The 17326-nt window shown below is 52.5% G+C and overlaps 4 protein-coding genes across 4 annotated transcripts; 2 read left to right on the top strand and 2 right to left on the bottom strand.

The window, feature by feature from the left end:
- The first annotated feature begins 4993 nt into the window (after window positions 1-4993).
- NECHADRAFT_73556 (uncharacterized protein) lies at window positions 4994-5875 on the top strand. Its single transcript, XM_003051450.1, has 3 exons — window positions 4994-5111; window positions 5170-5424; window positions 5514-5875. The coding sequence occupies exons 1-3, from the start codon at window positions 5086-5088 to the stop codon at window positions 5527-5529; spliced, it is 297 nt and encodes a 98-aa protein (XP_003051496.1). The 5' UTR covers window positions 4994-5085; the 3' UTR covers window positions 5530-5875.
- A 365-nt stretch (window positions 5876-6240) lies between these two features.
- Window positions 6241-8381, bottom strand: NECHADRAFT_92421 (uncharacterized protein; the record flags this gene model as incomplete). The annotated part of the gene is made up of 5 exons (XM_003051901.1): window positions 6241-6279; window positions 6309-6542; window positions 6693-7460; window positions 7515-8219; window positions 8322-8381. 5 exons carry the CDS (start codon window positions 8379-8381, stop codon window positions 6241-6243), a joined length of 1806 nt encoding a protein of 601 aa, XP_003051947.1.
- Window positions 8382-14161: 5780 nt separating this feature from the next.
- NECHADRAFT_38525 (uncharacterized protein) lies at window positions 14162-14884 on the top strand (the record flags this gene model as incomplete). The annotated part of the gene is made up of 1 exon (XM_003051451.1): window positions 14162-14884. The coding sequence occupies one exon, from the start codon at window positions 14162-14164 to the stop codon at window positions 14882-14884; it is 723 nt and encodes a 240-aa protein (XP_003051497.1).
- Window positions 14885-15231: 347 nt separating this feature from the next.
- On the bottom strand, window positions 15232-16524 carry NECHADRAFT_38341 (uncharacterized protein; the record flags this gene model as incomplete). The annotated part of the gene is made up of 2 exons (XM_003051902.1): window positions 15232-15949; window positions 16127-16524. Coding segments are annotated over 2 exons (1116 nt in total), but the record flags the coding sequence as incomplete, so codon positions are not given.
- Window positions 16525-17326: the final 802 nt, after the last annotated feature.

Genomic DNA, 17326 nt, shown 5'->3' on the forward strand with positions numbered 1-17326 from the left:
AGGAGGGGCGGTTTGCGGTTGGTGCCTGAGCCACGCTATCAGATGCCACAGAAGACGAGGCCAAAAGGACAGATTCCATGTGACGAAGTGACTCATTTTTAAAGACATTTTAGTATCTAGATCTTTGGAGTCATTATTGCAGGCAGCAGCATATGAGATCTATACACGTCTGTCCTGATCATGGAGCTATTTGATTGAAGCTTGGAGAGGCTATTGAGCGGTGGTGTGGCTGGGTCCCAGCTTTGAGAGGTACCAGCCACAAAACAGTGAACCCAAGCGGGACTTGGACGAGTTCGAGGACACAGGAAAAACACCAACTTCTGTCTACATTGTACTTGCACCTTCAATCATTTATCAAAACATAGTCTAAGCTTGACCTCAATTTTGCCAAACTTATGACTATATTTTATGAAGATTTGAGTTTAATTCTTCAGCTTCTTACTAGTTCCTTATCTAATTTGTCGTAATCATCTGCCAGCCGTGTGGGGTGCATTGTTCTCGAGTCAACATTTGATGCATTCGCGAAGCAAACATGATCTGATAATGTTAAACATCACTAACTGGTGACAGGATTGATTCATTATTCTAAATTCTTAGTATGTTTTGTCTGCAGCTGTAATTCATTTAGCTGATCAAATGCTAGTGCCCTCCACTTGCCTATTGCCTCAAGTACCTGGATCGGGATGACAATGGGGCCTGTCCTTGTTGGCGTAGTTTTCACGATTAGATGGTGTGTAGCATGGAGTACCAGAGTCTCGAGGCGTGTTTTAATCTCGACCTTGGTTTCATCGTGTACATCAAAGTCAAGGCATATATGTGTGAACACTTCACACCCAGTCCCAGCTCACTCCTACACCACCAGCGAGCTGGGGAAAACTGGCCATGGACGGGTTTATCATGCACCTGGCTCGGTACCTATACAAAACTCAGCTTACTTGGGCGAGGTAGTGAGGGCATCTTATCTTGCTTATTTTCAGATGGCAACCCGAATCTCGACTCTTGGTCTCATAAACACCCCCACAGATCGGAGGGTGTTTAAACGACAGTGATATATAACTACTGTTTCCCTTCGCTTATGAGAGCGCAAAAAATTCATAGAGATTGTAAATTGAAGAAGGTGATGAGGAAGACATCTTTCAACGGGTCCTATAGTAGGTGTCGGGAGCCGACATGAGAGCACGACAAGAGAAAGTCGTGGGACTGAACTCGAACCAGGAAAAGATGGAAGAGGAGAGCGAGATATAATGGATGAGAGTTATTCCAGCCTGATGTGTAGCAGAAGCACGGCATCACGCATGCTGATGCTCCGCCATCTGATGAGCGATCATTTTTAACTCCAGTGCTCTCGCTGGGTCATCATCTTTTCATTTCGAACACGACTCAGGGTCAATCGGCCATCTGCATAACATGGCCCTTTCCCATCCGATTCTCGGGCACTCGAGCCATCATTTACATTGAGTATCGGTGTTTGTCTTACAACTATTAGACTCCTACGCGGAATTGGGTCGGCGCGGTTACGACGGCGGAGGCGGGGATCGACCAGGCCGGAGGCAGACATGACGGCCTGAGATGATGGTTTGGTTATGTTGCAGTAGCTTCAGGTTCATCTAAGAGAGGTCTCTCATATATCAAGACCTGATCTCCATACTTGGGTAATCATTGTACTTGCTATACCTAACTTCCGGATATGTCTCCGTCATTAGAAGAGCTACCTATAAGTTTTGTGTCCTTCTATACCTATGACAGGAACGGAAAAGACTTTCTCATCTCATGGGAGTTCTTCTTGGTGGGGTCTGCTCTGGCTGCAACGCCTACGTGCACAGGGAGCTTGGGTCTCGGGCAGTACGTGGCAATGGATCTGAGGTTGGCTTTGAGATGCTATCCGGATGGGATAATGTGGGTTTCGCATTCCTTAACCGCCTGACTTTGAGACGCAAAATTAAATACTATTCTGGGGGAACATTGGTCAAACTCAACAGAGCTATGCATAGATGGCAGGGTGACAAGGCCTTGATGTTCTAGTATTCAATTTACTGGATCAATTTCTGTTCCATTCTAGGCCGTGTCTTCGTGGAAAGGCCGGCTTCTTGTTTCAATCGTGTCCTCAAAAACTGTGAAAGCTCTAGATAGCTTGATGGGGAGTCTCACCAGACTGTCCTTCGTTATGACAATCAAGTTGTGAAGCTGGCGGGAAGCTGCTCGTGTGACCCATATGACTCCTCAAACAATTTTTCCTTGAACTCGGGCATATATGGGATCGAAGCCTTGCTCCCCTCTTTTCCTTCGAATAGATGGTATAAACTCCCCACATCGCGATGGCGGCTCGGAACTCCAGGGTTGACACTATGGGTCTTCCAAGTAGGATCGTCGATGCTTATCCCGCGGCCGAGATCTTTCCATGCCGTGAGAGTGACCATCTTGACGTCGCTAGGCTCATCAAAATAGCGGTAGCTTATGGTCATATCAGTGTGGCAGTAGTGGTAGCCCCAGATCTTGGACAATTCTGGCGTCACCTCTCCGCGGCATTTCGTAGGTTGGGGTTTGAGTTTCTGGTTTCTCCAGCAACTTCCTGGGTGTTCCCACAAGCAGGCGCACTTTTCTCGCTCTGCACGGTCTTCCTCATTTGGCCTAAACACGACTGGATGAAGCTCGGCCCATCGGATGTAAGGACAACAACTCCCCAGGTCATCCTCTCTCGTCAGTAGCTCGACGAGGTTTGGGAGGCCTTGGCATGCATTGCGCCGATATCCAGTGTAGAGGATCTTTTCAATCTTGACAATCAAGCAGCCGTCGATGACTTTTGCATGTATCTTGCAAATGATCTGAGCACTTACATGTGTGAATTTGATAGTTGACTCGAGAAGCTGTGGGCTGTAAGACGCCAGATGGTGCCGCCGGCTGCGAGTGATGGCGGTGACGAGGTCAAAGTGTACATATGTGGGAAACAGATTGAGCGTAGTCTTTCCATACACCTCACCGTCTCCAGACTGAACACAAGCCCGGGTCGCCTCTTTTGCATTCCACTCGTTGGTCAGTCGAGGGCGGTGGAAGCTCTCGCAAACCGCGCAGAGAATACTCATGGGGGAGACGGCGTCTCGTTCAAGGCGCTGCAGGAGTTTGAGTCGATCGGTTCCCTGCACCATGAATCTCTCCCCTGGCTTTGACAGAGTTGCATATAGACGGCGGGATGAAAGTGCAAAGGATACGCCATCGGCCGGTCCGAGGAAATTGTAGATCCTGAGGAGCACATCGTCTGAGAGATCTAAAAGACTCCAGTGCCTCTTTTTGACTCCAGGGAGCCTACTCTTGGACTTTCGGGGCTTGGAGGAACGGTTGCCCATCTGACGTCTTGTTCCTGATCGGAGCGTAGATTTCGTTAAGAGTTCTGTGATAATGGCCAACCTTGAAAGAATAAATGATTGATCGAATCATAGCTTAGATAGGCTCTTCATACCTGGGCAGATTGGAGATGTAGATATACGAGTGGATTGGTAGAGGTAAGGCGGCTCAGTCTGAAGGTTAGAGCAATGCGGTAGAGACAGCATAGTGATCAAGAAGGGGAAGAGCCTCAAATAAATACGTAATTCCATTCGGGAGATGAATATAGCCTTTCTTCCTACTGCAGAAGAGTGATCACGCGTCTCATGCAGACGACACTTTATCGAGGAAGGCTCTCAACAAAAAGCGAAGCAGGTGAAAGAGTCCCGAGTCGAGAATTCCTAGAGACACCCATATGAGGGCATTCGCAATACTGTATCGGACTGTAGAGAGGATCCCTACGTTGAGACATGCCGTAGTGCTAACCAGACTCAACTCACCCTATTCGAGGTTGATATCTAGACGATAGAGCCTATACTCAGTACTGCCTCAGCTCAAGCTGAGCCGTGTTGAGTGTGGAAACGAACCTTGTCTCCTCTCAACCCGAGTTCAATATGTCATGTGTTCAATTGAAAAGTATCCATGTTGAACATGACAGACATGAGCTAAACACTCCAGGCCCATGACCGACAGCTGCATAACATGCAAGCTGCACAAGCGCAACGCAGCACAGCACAGCCACCTGTACACCAACCAAAGCGAACAGCGAGTGTTCGAGATCTCGGCCATGGTGAAACTTTGGCTGAAAGAGTCAACAGCCACCAAATCTCTTTAAGTTCCCCGTGATGCTTCTCCCCAGGGTGCCACGAGGTTGGATGACAAGCGAGAGAGGTAAGCAAAGACAAGACATCCATTTCCGTATCCGTCCAGACGAATTTCCATCCCATCTTTCTAGGCGAGGCACAGCCCCCCTCCATCCATGGATGGATCGCACGGCACCCGTCGCTGCGGGCCGAGTGGCTCAGCCGGCAAATCCATCCAGGAGGGCTGAAGGAAAACACCTTACACCGCGGTTTCGCATTAAATCTGCAGGTGGTTTAATGAACATCGACGGTGACATGAAGCCACTTAACATGGAGCTTCACATTGTGATTAAGAATCATGTCTCGTCTTTGAACGGGCTCAATTGCACTATCTATTCACCTATTTCTGATCTCATGATGGCTTCTCCCAGTCCTCGAGTATTCTGTCAATCATCTCAAATTCCAAGGTTCCATCCGACGGATCGTAACATCAACAGGGCCATTAACCCCCTACGTTCTAGCGCATCGCCCACTAAGGTTACAGGTGGGTAGCCCCCCTCCACAAGAGCTGGAGCCGCCCCTTGTCCTCTGCAGGACTTGGCCAGAACTGGACCCTTTTTTCATCACGAACGGCCAAGGGAGGCAGTGGCTGTACATACAGCTACCACATGCTTCTCCATCCCTTCCCCTTCAGCTCCCCTCCCCTCAAGCCCTCTTTTTTCTTCTCCTCCCCCCCATCTTCTGCGCGACCCCTTTCGGCGGCCTCTTTTCTTCTTGCAAACAATAAACCTCGTCTCTTCACCGCGTTGATCGCTGCGACGACTACTCTTCTTCCTCTCCCCCCCTCTCGACGGCTTTTAATCGCACGGTTTCGATTTCTCTCCTTGACGAAGCTTAGACTTTGCAACGATCACGAAGCGCGAAAAAAAGAAAGCTACACTCTCCACCCAAAGAATTCGCAATCATGGCCAAGCAACCTTCAACCCTCAGGTACGCCACTCTGTCCTACTGTCTTCCCAGTCGCGATCGCGCTGACCCCATTTCGCAGCCAGGTCCTCCCTCTCCTCATTGTCTTCGCCCTTCTAGGCGTCGGTGGTTGGGTCGGCTACCAGGTCTACATCAGCGTCACCAAGATACAGGACGCCGCGTCGGAGCGCATGGGCAAGAAGAACGTCGTCTTCACAAAGGACGGCGTCAAGGTCGGAGTCAAGCAGATCAAGACGGAGAACTACGTCGACGCCACCCAGAGCTGGGTCGTCAAGGCCTGGAACCTGGGCACCACCGGGGGCAAAGACGATCAGAGGTGCGCCGAACCGGGCTGCTGGGACCGAGACCTGTCCGCATGCGGAGGGTGGTCTACTTTTTTGAGTTTTTGGCTGACATCATGAACAGTAAGAAGCAAAAGTGAGGATCGATCGTTTTATACCACTTATACCATTTCCACCCACGATGCGAATATTCCATACGAAAATCACGGCATCTCGATCCAACACAGTAACGACGGGGATTCAATGGATGTCAAGGAACAGTTCCGGCAATCTAATCTGTCAGATATCCGAGTACGGGACTAATACGACGGACGGTGGAGTCGTTTGGGAATAACTGCAAATGCTTTTCAACACATCGGGTGCTGGGCTGGGCTTCGTCCCGCGGGTTTTTGTTCGATATGCTTTTTTCACATGTACAATCATGGCCGGCCGAGAATCGACAACAGTACATTTGACGACCAATTTGACGATTCATGTGCACGATTTACACACCCCAGCCGAGTGTCTCGAGCTACCTACGTCATGCCTCTCTAACGGTCATGGGGTATCACAGCATCAATGTGCAAGACAGATCGGTATGAAGAAGGGGGGTCATTTTTGAACGCCAATACCCAAACGCAACATGGCCAGAATGCCGTGCGAAAACTCCCTTACTTTCCCCACCAAGTCCTTGCTGGCTCCAGCCCAAAGCTTCCTTCAAAGTCGTGTCTTGAGACCAAATGCCAATAACTGTACATGACTGCTAAGATCGTGAATAATCAGCAACAGCAACTAGAAGGCCTAATATGATATGGGCCACATGATACTGTTGTGGAAGAGCCAGGACCAGCCAGCAGAACCCAGATTACTGTTTACGCGGCGCGGATGAACCACCCTTCAGTGCTGCACCACTCTTCAGATGCAGGAACCCGTCAGCCACCGTCTCGTCGAGCTTATCCAAGCTCCCCATGGCCTTTGTAAGCAGCTCAGTCTTCTCCCGCTCCACCTGCTCCTTGTGCATCGCCTCCCGCTGCTGGATGGGGTTCATGGAATACCCAGCCGAGGGCGGGGCCGACCTCGCCGATAGCAGCTTCTCAAAGTTATGCGCCATCGGGTAGGGGTTAGCCATGAGACCATCCCGGCGGATGAGCATGGATGGGACTCGGAGGTTGAGCTAGAGAGTTGCCGAACTTGTCAGCCTGAAGTTCAAACAAAAAAGTAAAGACAAAAAAGAAAATACGCCGAAGATAGGGCGGAAAGAAGAAATATGGAAAGGAAAAAACAAAGTTCTGAGGTTAAAAAAGGATCGACGAGGGTCTCTTACCTGATTGAGAATATTGGCATATCTCACCCCGAGCTGGTTGCCAATGAACTGTAGTCGACCCTTGACCCATGCCCTCTGAGCGTCGGTCGTGTAGTCCTGACCCTGGACGCATGTCAGGGGCCATGTAAGGAAGTATCCCGGCAGTCCCTTGAGGGCATCCTCCTCTCCGCAGCCAAACGCAGACAGGTTGGCCCGCTCGAGGAGCTCCTTGCGCTTGGAGAACCAACCGAGCTGGTAGGGGACCGAAGCGATGATGTCCGTGATCATGTCGACACAGGCCCTGGCCGCTGTCGCGTACTCGGGCGTCGTTCGATAATCCACGGGCGCGCATACCCACGCGGCACAGCGCACGATCAGCGATGCCAGGATGATCCGGGAGCATCGCATAAGATTCCAAACGCTGACGACCCACAGGTCTTGGTATGCGTCCACTCGTCCCGGGAACACCTCCGCCAGGGCATAGTTGCCATTAGGGACATGATCCTCCCAAGCAACAGCCTTGAATCTGAAGTACTCGGGAAGTTCGTTGATCCAGGTGACATGGTGCTGATCCAGAGTCTGGCAGCGCCGGATCATGTCCAGCAGCAGCTCCACGTTCTCGGGGCTCCGAGACAGGGTTGTCATCAAGCGGTTGACCTCAGCCCTGAGCTCTGCTGTCCGGATGTTGAGTCGCTGACACTCGGCTCCGTATCGGTTCTTGATGCCGTCTGTGATCCACCACTCGACGCCCATGATAGGAGCCTTGCCTGTGCTCAACGTGTGGATAATCTAAGGGGCTGGTTAACAACCTTTCAAAGAGGGGGCGATAAGCATCCAAGTTACCATTTGCGTCCTTGTGGCTACAAAAAGTGCCAACCCTGTCTTGGTTCGGGACTGCTTCTTGTCTCTGGCCTTGACCAGCTGAATGGCTCCTTCGATGTGAGAGCCCCATGCCAGCATGCCCAACTGCTTCGCGGTAATATTCTCAAACAACCCCAGCAAGAGAACGGCAGCCAGTGTAGAATCCTCCTTGCGTGCCTCGGGGTCCTTCAGGGCGGTGAATGTAGCGGCGAGGGCTTTAGTGTAATAACCGAGAGCTTCGCTCTCGAAATTGCTCCCAGGTCCCACGCGGTTTCCGAGAGAGGCGACGGCGCAGGCGTCAAATGCTAGTTTGAAATGAGGAGCGGGCTTCTCGGACTTGAGTAGCGGGACGACAAACTCCATCCATCCTCGGGTGCTGTCGTGGGAAGGGAGAAGAACAAAGTTGGACAAGAAGTGACACGTAGCCTGCTGGTCCACGGGGAGCTGGAGTGTGGTTATGATGGACTGGTCAGGACTCGGCTTGGTGGTGGTCGAGGTTTTGGGGGCATCCCGAGAACTAGTGGCCTTGCCCTGCTTCTGAGCCATGGCCTTCTTGTTGGCCTTTCGAGCCCGCCTCTCGGTGGCTTGGGTCTCGTTGCGGAAGACGAGATCGAACTCATCTTTGTAGCCCGGGCATTGTCTCCTCGATTTGGCGCATTGGTTGCAGGTCGGTTTCGTCTCATCGCACTGTGAGGGGTGAGTCGGTGCATCAGAAGAGCCTCCAGGAGGATGGCGAGGGTTGGCTCAAGCAAACATTGTCTGCAGAGAAACGGCAAGGACCAAACATACCTTGATTCTGCGGGCCCTGCACATCTGGCAGCCCCTCGAGGGCTTGCCACAATAAACCATGGCAAGAGTTGGTGATGAGGACCAAGGCGTGGTTCAAAAAGAGATCACGGCACAGTTGGCAGAGGTGCTGAAAGGTGCAAAGCTGGCGACAGAGAAGGGGCGGGATTGAAGTCGGTTACTGTGAAAGGACTGGCTGTCCAACGGCCTCCTGGGAGGACAGAGTAGACGAGAACCACGGGGATGGGCGCACGAAGACGCGAGGTTGCATACGGGGTCAGAGAGAGCGAGGTCCCTAACAGGAAAGACGGCCAGCCGTGAGTTGGTTCAAGTAGCGAGATTGATTGATACTGCGATGGCGGCCGATAGTTGAAGCACGAGCCGACTGATCGTCGTCGTCGTCAGCGCCAAAGAGGCTGAGGAAGAAGTCGAATCAGTCTAGGAAAAGAGCGGGAGCTTCGGCTATCAGAGACGAAGGATAACAACTTGACACAAGCGCTGACTCGCAAGTGGCTTCAGAAGCCCAGAGGGGAGTTTGTTGCGATGGTATCAAAGAGTTGTCTCAGTATATAAGTGGGAGAGCGGCCCTGATAACGAGAGTAGAGAAGAGGAAGGGGAAGATGGGAAGCAGAGATGTCCAGGCACTTTAACACAAGAGGAGTGACGATGATGGATATGTTTGCTTCGCCTTACACGGACTGGGGGCTAGACAGACGACAGCGGGTTCGTGGTGGAACCTAGAGTGGGAGATGGAGGGGAGGACAAGGGGGCGGAGGTGATGACAGTGATGAGACAGGCCAAGCTTGTGAAAGTTGAGTTTGCTGATCCGTCAATGGCAGTCGTCGTGTGCCTCTCTGTGTCGTGCTGTGCCGTGTGGTGTGCGAGCGAATGCCGAGAGCGAGTGACCGAGAGGATCAAGAATTGCTTTTTCCTTCTTGTCACGTCTTGAAGGATGCTAGGCGAGGCGAAGGATATGCGATGCGATGCAGCTAGGTGAGGCCCCGCTCTCAACGGTCGACGATGGATGGATGGATGTCAGCGGTTTCCAGGATGAACCAACTCTCCGACAGAGGGGGGGCGACGAGAAGTAATAGATGTAGGTCTTGGTGAGCAGCAGGAGAAGCAGAGAGTTGGTTCGTGGTTGAAGCGAGAGAACGGGAAGCGGGACGCGGGAAACCGTCCCCGTCGTCGTGATGCAACGAGCAAGCCACGAGGCGTCCGCTGTCGAAGGTGTCTCGTCTTGCCCATCCTGGCCTGGCCCGGGCTCCATCCATGGGAGGCTGGGGCTTGGGCGGGCTTGCAGGGGCGTTACAGGGCCTGGCAGACCGTTTTGGGTGCCCGGGGGTCCCCTGGTGGAGGGAAGCTTGGAACCATGTCCGTCCAGCATCGAGGTCTAGTGCCCAGCTGCTAGTTCCGAGGAGGTCCTGTCCCGGTCTCGACACGGTATGCCAAGGGTCTAGTGCACCGTGTTTAGCCTGTGCCTGAGTCGTCGCGGCCTCGGCGATGAGACCTTGGCACGACTGATGTAGGTATGGCCAGGCGCATGGGCCACTGATGGGCCGCCAGGATTGTTTGGGTCCATGACAAGGATAGACGACAGAAGCTTGAGCTCTGGGGATGATGGAGACGATGGATGGACGGACTTGAAAGGAGGCGAGAGACTGCCGGCCGAAGACGGACGGCTCGGCTGCATGTCGGGTGACGACGCCTTGAAACGTGAGGCTAAAACAGCTCGGACGAGATGCAAGTGATTGCTCGCATTGGCATCTGCAGTTGCTATATCGGAGTCAAGTGTTGGGTTGTTGACAGGAGAAAGTTAGTCGTAAGAGACAACTGCACTAGTCGACTTCCCTGTCGACCCAGAGTCCCAAATAGGAAGTACGGCAGCCTCACAAAAGATCAGTGCTTTTTGCACAATTCATAACTCGGCCTCTATGACTTCCGACTGATGATACGCACCTTCCCAAGATACGGATGGGTATCATACTCCAGGTCACGGGACTCCTCTATCAAGCTTCCTTTGCATTAGCTTGGCCGACCAGGTCTCCTACCTTTTTCAAACACCGATAGGCCACCGTATCGACACAGTGCGAGGCGCTTCCCTCGGCCAGACTTCTCTATTCTGCGACCCTTATCCCCATCCTCCAAGGAACAAGGGACGAGAGACTCCCGGGGAACGTGCCTTTCGCGGCTGCGGTCCCGAATCCGCATGACTACGGTGTGTACGGTACGGTACATGCTGCATCGACAAAAAAGATTGATTGATCTCCGGCAGTCGTCCCTGAACCCGGTAGCCAGGCAGACCTGACAGGAAACAAAAGGCACCAGACGAATAACTCAGGACCGATAGGGCTGGCCCGCTTTCCGGGGTCTCTCGGATGGTGGACCGGGGGCTTTCTTTGTTCCCTCCTTGACGTGAGGACATCCCGAACGCAGCATCCGAGCGAGCATCCATCTGGCCTAGTACGCGACGCCTCTTTGTTAGGGTCTGCCAAAGTCGCCTGATGGCTGCTTGTTTTGGTAATTGCGGCTAACTGAGTTGAGATATCCAGGGGTCCAACTGTCTCGGTCGTCGACGCCTCGTCGCCGTTGAAGGTTTCACATCATCGATCCGCTCTGTTCCGTTTCTCAGTCTTAGACATTTATCGACCCTCTAAACCTTTCAGGGCTCGAGAGGTCCATCTGCCGACCCTATGACACCTTTCCAGGCTTCCCCTCTGCTCCTCATCTGTAAATCAGCGCAGAGGGCACAAGCTTTCCCATGTCCCATCTATCTCAGACCAACAAACCCCAAGCCCACATTCCTTCAACACCGGACGATGGACTATGCAAACCAACAACAGCCGGGCCAGCCATACAAATGCCTGGTTTCCGCCACGCCCGCATGCGCTCGCAAGCACATAGCTGGGGCGGTGGCGTGCGTCCATATTCAAAGCGTGTCTCCCCAGGCAGTCTGGCGTCTCAGTTCAAGACATGCGTCCAACTGCTTGTTGCCCCTGGCATTCCCGCGCCCGCGATTCCCATCTGCACTCCAGAAACGCAGGCTTGGAAGGTTTGTAAGCCTCCATCCACGGCATCTTCCGCCAACATGCTTCCCACGGACATGGACAACCAGAAGGCGCACTATTTTAGAAACATTTGTGCCTGATGATCGCCGCCCTCGTTTCGAGCGCCTCTCTGGTCTCCACAGGATCCGCCGGAAGGGAAATTAGCATCCCCGCATATTCTCCGAGTTGCGCGTTGCTCAACTGTTCTGGGTCAAGATTTGACGCCAGCTGATGCAGCTCTGGCGTTTCTGTAAAGATCCTGGCTCTGTCATGACTTCCCTCTGAACCCTGCTGCTCTTGTCATGCTCAGTCGCATGAGTCGAGCAATCTCAACCGCACAGTATTCCCTGCCGAGGCCCAATGGCGCGGAGTTAGGCCGCTGACAGGCTGGCCCGGTGTGTGACCGCCCGCTTGCAGGTCACTGGCTGAGGGAGGGCACTATCGATATTTTGCTTCAATATCGAGACGACGCATTTCTCACCCGCCAAACTCGTGCGCCTCGTGATAATCGTCAACTAGAGGCAGCAACAAGAAGCAACTGGTTCCAGTAGAAGGATTGGTGGTTATCAGTGGGCAAGTCAATGCTTCCAAGTGCTAGTACTTGCTGGTCATGCCTCAGCCCTTGGCATTGAAAATTGCTCCCCAACCACCGAGCCTTTGAGCAAACGGCAAAGGTTTTGTGATTTGATAACCAAACCCACAAGCGACAGATTGGGTCTGCGCCGTTGAAATGGGCACGAGCCGATTTGTCGACCAGCAGAGCTTTGTTCACTGGGTCTCAACGGTGACACTCTTCGCTGACATCCCAACACCACCTTGCAATTCCAAGCTAATCCATGCACTCACTGCCTTTGATGAGGCGCTGCTTGAAGATCCCCCAGCGTCACTTATCCGTAAATCCGGACCCAGCCAGCCAGTTTGACGGAACCAATGTCACAACTGACAAGCAATGGATCTTGATGATATATCACAGACATGTTGCTTTGGTCACAGATGGATCTGACTGAGCTGCTAATGCCTCGAGGCCCGTTCCGACAAGACGGCGTGTTTACAATACAACGCCAAAGGGCCGAGCTCTTGATCTTGGCTTCCAAGCTACCGCCCCAAGGGGGCTTCCTAATTCTGTACCCACCTTTACGAGACTCTTTCTGCACCTTTGTGACGGTGCTAAGGCTGTTACGAGTCATAGGAACCCTGACAATATCTGGTTCTTTATGCTTATCAAGTCAGGAGGAAGCGTCGAGATGCAGAAGTCCAGAGACCTTGCAGATCGTGGATGGCCTCTTTTGGGTTACTCGTACCCGGACGCCAAAATCACCTGATGATCGACTCGGCCAGGGTCCTATTCGACACAAGAGGCTGCTCGATGGCGGCAACGGCGTCTGTGGCTCCGTCCTCGGATCCCTCGGTGCCAGGGCCGTGGGGGGCTATCTACTCGGCAGTGCTATCGATGCCGAGCGCGAGCAGTCTTTTGTTGAGGGTGCTGACGCGATCAAGGTGAGGTCTATTCGTGCCGAGTGGGAAATGGTTGGCCTCGCAGGGGATGGTCATCTCAGCTCCTGGTCTGCACTGTCACCCTCCTTATGCATCCTTCATTCAGAGCATTTTGCACTTGAAGGTTGCCTCAGGTAACATCACGGTAACGGATATTTACGATATTTCCTACGAGCTAAACTGCCGTCAGGAGTTGCATCTCCTGGTTGAGCACCCTTGTGGAGCTACCTAAGATGATCTCGATCTCTTGAGGTTTCCGTACGGGGCTGGCGCTGGCCAGGTAATACAGTAGCCTCCACGCTGAGGTAGCAACAGACGAAATGATACCTCCTGAGAGCTTCTCAAATACTCAGCCCCTTTCGAGCTCACCAGTCGGGCTCGACAATGCCCTGTCGAGTTGGGCTGCAGCGTTTCCCAGATTTCTCTCCAGACCGCGTCGCGTTTGAGAAACGAATAGACCTTTGCTCTGCCTGCGATGGCGCTGCTCACAACCGCGTATACCAACCGCAAGCTCGTACACAGTGGTATTCGCTATCGTATCGAGGATCTAGCTGTTGCTTGCTCCAGTTGCTAAATCTTGAAGCTATGGAGGAGGCAGCTAGGACATGACGGCAGAGCGACGAGAATCTCATGTGAGGAGATAAGCAGATTTCCACCCCTGTTGAAGTAACAGTTGGAAATTGATAAAGCATGTAAGTTGGTGTGTTCCGTCCTGACCCTTTGGCGTAGAGAAGTGTCCCAAGCCTAACGACTGTTTCATTTTTCCCTAAACACACTCACTAATTCTCGTGGTATCGGTACCCAATCTCTGTGTTGAGATGGTTCCATATCGAAGATTGATACAACTTGAAGCACAGCCGGCTCGACACTGAGGGTGCAAGACTATAGCCAACTTATTTTCTGGCCGTCTACTGCCAGCTCCAAAGACAGCCCCTCGGAGTATTCCCAGACCATGGAATATACCAGAATCAAAATCTAATATCCAGATCGTGTTCCGGTGGTGTTGAATTTGACGCTGCCGGCATCACCAACCGGCTCCCCGTATCTGATCCCGGCACCTGTTACCCCACATTCGGTGCGTGCCGGCCGGTTCCCCATTCGGACATGTCGACCGGCACCGGAATGTCTCACCTCCGGGCTCTGCACGTGAACTTCTCCTCTCCGGACTCTTGTCAACTGCAGGGCGTGCTCTCAGTATATATTGCATCTACATAGATTGCTTTTGTCGGACCATAACTTGATCTCAAATCATCTCATTATCACTTAATTGCACACTCCAATCGACCCCGCAAAGTCGTCACAATGAGCCGTCTATCAGACTTCCGCCTTCTCTCCTTTGATGTCTATGGCACCCTCATCGACTGGGAGACCGGTGTTCTCAATGGTCTCAAGCCTCTGCTCGAAGCCAACAATGCCTCCTTTTCGCGGGAGCACCTCCTCACCATCCACCACGAGCTGGAGGTCGCCCAGCAGGTGAAGACGCCCGACATGAAGTACTCGGAGCTTCTCACCACGATTCACCCGCAGATCGCCGAGCGTCTCAGCCTCCCCAAGCCCAGCGCTGAGCAGGACAAGGCCTTTGGCGACTCTATCGGTACCTGGCCCGCGTTCCCGGACACGGTCGAGGCGCTTCGACGACTCGGGAAGCACTATAAGCTCGTGGTGTTGTCCAACGTCGACCGCGAGTCCTTCTCGGGCAGCAACTCGGGTCCCCTCCAAGGCGTCCCCTTTGACCTGATCATCACGGCGCAGGATGTGGGCAGCTACAAGCCCGATCTGCGCAACTTTGAGTACATGCTGCGCGAGGCCGAGGCCAAGTTCGGCATTCCCAAGGCACAGGTGCTGCAGACGGCGCAGAGCCAGTTCCACGACCACCAACCAGCCAAGAAGATGGACATCAAGTCGAGCTGGATTGAGAGACCTGGGGCCGTCATGGGTAACCGAGAGAATCCTGTGTATAACTGGAGGTTTGATACGCTTGGGGATATGGCAGATGCGCTAGACAAGGAGCTTGCTGGTAAATAGATGATAAGGGATCAATTCATACATGTTGACTGTATACTGCCCTTGGTAACGCGCGTGACTGAGACTTTGATAACATTGCCCGATAACTCTGCTATTGACAGGCTATTGACCTAAGATGCGTAGACATAGTGTTCTATATCTCATCTTATAGCCATATCCTTCTTTACGTAGCCCAGAGCTCACATTTATCGCTCGCATTCCCCTCCTTTCACGCCACTCTTTGTGTATCTGGGCCTCATTGATGATACTCTAGTCAAGTTCATTCTATTACTTCAATTTCCTCTTTGCTACTTGATACTCAGTAACCTACTAGCCACACCGTCCATTTCTACCTATTAACAGTGGCTTTAAGAAGTAATCTCCTGGATTAGATCAACGAGGCTCTCAATCAGCCCCTTCACCACTTCATCGCCCACAATCCCCTCCTGCCACGTAAACCCCAACCCAAGTTTCCCATCCCTCCCCGATGCCGCACTGACTTTAACAGCTCCTGAGCAGGCACTCGCACTCTGACTAAACATGACGCTCTGAATCTGACGATCCTCAACCTTCAAGCCAGGCGCATCGTCAAACCCTCCAACGTTGCTCAACTCCCACGCAGCCCATCGTCTCTTCCCAATCTTGCCAGATAGCCACCCAAATATATCCGGTATATGCTTTAGGTATCCTACCGGCATATCGGCGCCTCTTAATTGCAGGGTTTCGTCGATGGTCTTCTTCGTGCGCTTGGCGTCCTTCCATATAGACTGGGATTCTCTGCTATAGACCTCGCTCAGGGACCCGACGTAGCATCCAGCCGAGCGTTGGTCTATGTAATCCGGTAAAAAGCGCCGGAGCGAGACGGCACAGTCTCCTTGGACAATGCTGTATTCTGGTGGGAGGATGCGGAAGAAGGCGCCGGCGATCAGCGACATGAGGGCTGCTGTCAACGTGACGCCTTGCTCCTTGCATTTTCGTCTAAGAGAAGTAAATGAAGCTGAGGGGATCCAAACGGAAGAGAATCTCGTTTGGACAGGGAGAGTTTGCGGTTTTCCGCTCCACCAATCCTTGGGTGGCTCGCCGAGGCTTTGCTGGGCATGGACAAAGTCAGGAGAAGTTGGAAGATCAATCATTGACTCCACAGGAGGGAGCAATATCTGCCGAGGTCCTTCTACCGTCTCTGTAGTCGCGCCCTTGTCATTGGAGGCTAGAGCGAACTCGAGGTCTTGGTGGATGATGACTGCGCTCTGTGTATCCAGCAACGAATGATGAAAGCAGAAACACAGTGAGAACCAAGAAGAATCGTCAGGATTTCTGAGAATAGTGATTCTCCAGAAAGGAACCGACAAGTTGTCCTGCCGGAAAGGGTGGTTGTGTTGGTTTTGGACCAATTCGTCTAGGGTAAGATCTGAAGTTGCGCCAGGTGTATAACCCGGCTTCTCGATGAATGTAACAACTTCCTTGAGATTGAGAAGAGGTAAACGGACGAATCGTGGTATAGTCGTCGTGTCTACAGGCACCGCAGACAGGATGGGATGCTTCGCTATGATAGCAGCCACACTGCGATAAAGCGCATCTTGTAGGTTTTTCCCATGGCGGTTAGAATAGGTCACCGTCACGCAGACGTTGGCGTAGATGCCAAGATGGCTACGCGCAGTCGAGTACTGCTCTGCAAGCCCTAAATCCCAGATTCATGTTAGATGATGGTATGGTGTGCCGCAAGGCTGTGAGTTGCTCACCAAGGGGTCTGAGAGTTGGGAGGTGATCAGCTTGTTGGGGTTCCATTGTCAGTCACTCAAGCACCACAAGTCAAAACGTTGAATCAATTCCAATTTCAGCAATGAATTCAGCAAATATACTTCCAAATAAAGTCCAAATTCCATTTCCGAGTTGACGATGCCGGTCAACTAGCGTTGCCGGTGACTTTGTGCCGGTCCTTCACCTCCGACGCCCTCCCAATGACACCGGCACAAGCGGGGTCGTGACCTCCATGTGAATCGCTCTCCTCGAGCCGCTGCGCGTAGATCTCTTGTAGATCTCTGTGATGAAACCCCTGATGACAACCACCGGTTAGTTGTTGAGCCATAGGTCTCCCGAGTAGAAAATCAACTGAGAACATAACCCATCACTCATCGTCGTCCCACATCCACTCGTAGCCTGGCCTGAGCAGCGGCTTCGATGGACAAGCCTCCAGCACATTACGGTACTTTTCAACTACGCTCATCCACTCGTAGCCGTCTCTGGGTACTACTCGAAACCCTCCTGGGCTGGAGCAGACGATAAGATTCTCCGGATTGGCTCGACCCTCATGAGCAAAGTCTCCATAGGCAACCGCCTCGAGCATCGGAGGTCCCCTTGGTCCGAATGCCCACTTCACAAGTGACTGAAAGGTATCCTGCAGATCTCTAGGATCGGGAGCCTCCTCGATCCTGGTAAGGTCTCTGACGTTGGGAATGTCAAAGT

The sequence above is a fragment of the Fusarium vanettenii genome (assembly GCF_000151355.1).
Source record: "Fusarium vanettenii 77-13-4 chromosome 4 genomic scaffold NECHAsca_3_chr4_2_0, whole genome shotgun sequence".
NCBI lineage: Eukaryota > Fungi > Ascomycota > Sordariomycetes > Hypocreales > Nectriaceae > Fusarium > Fusarium vanettenii.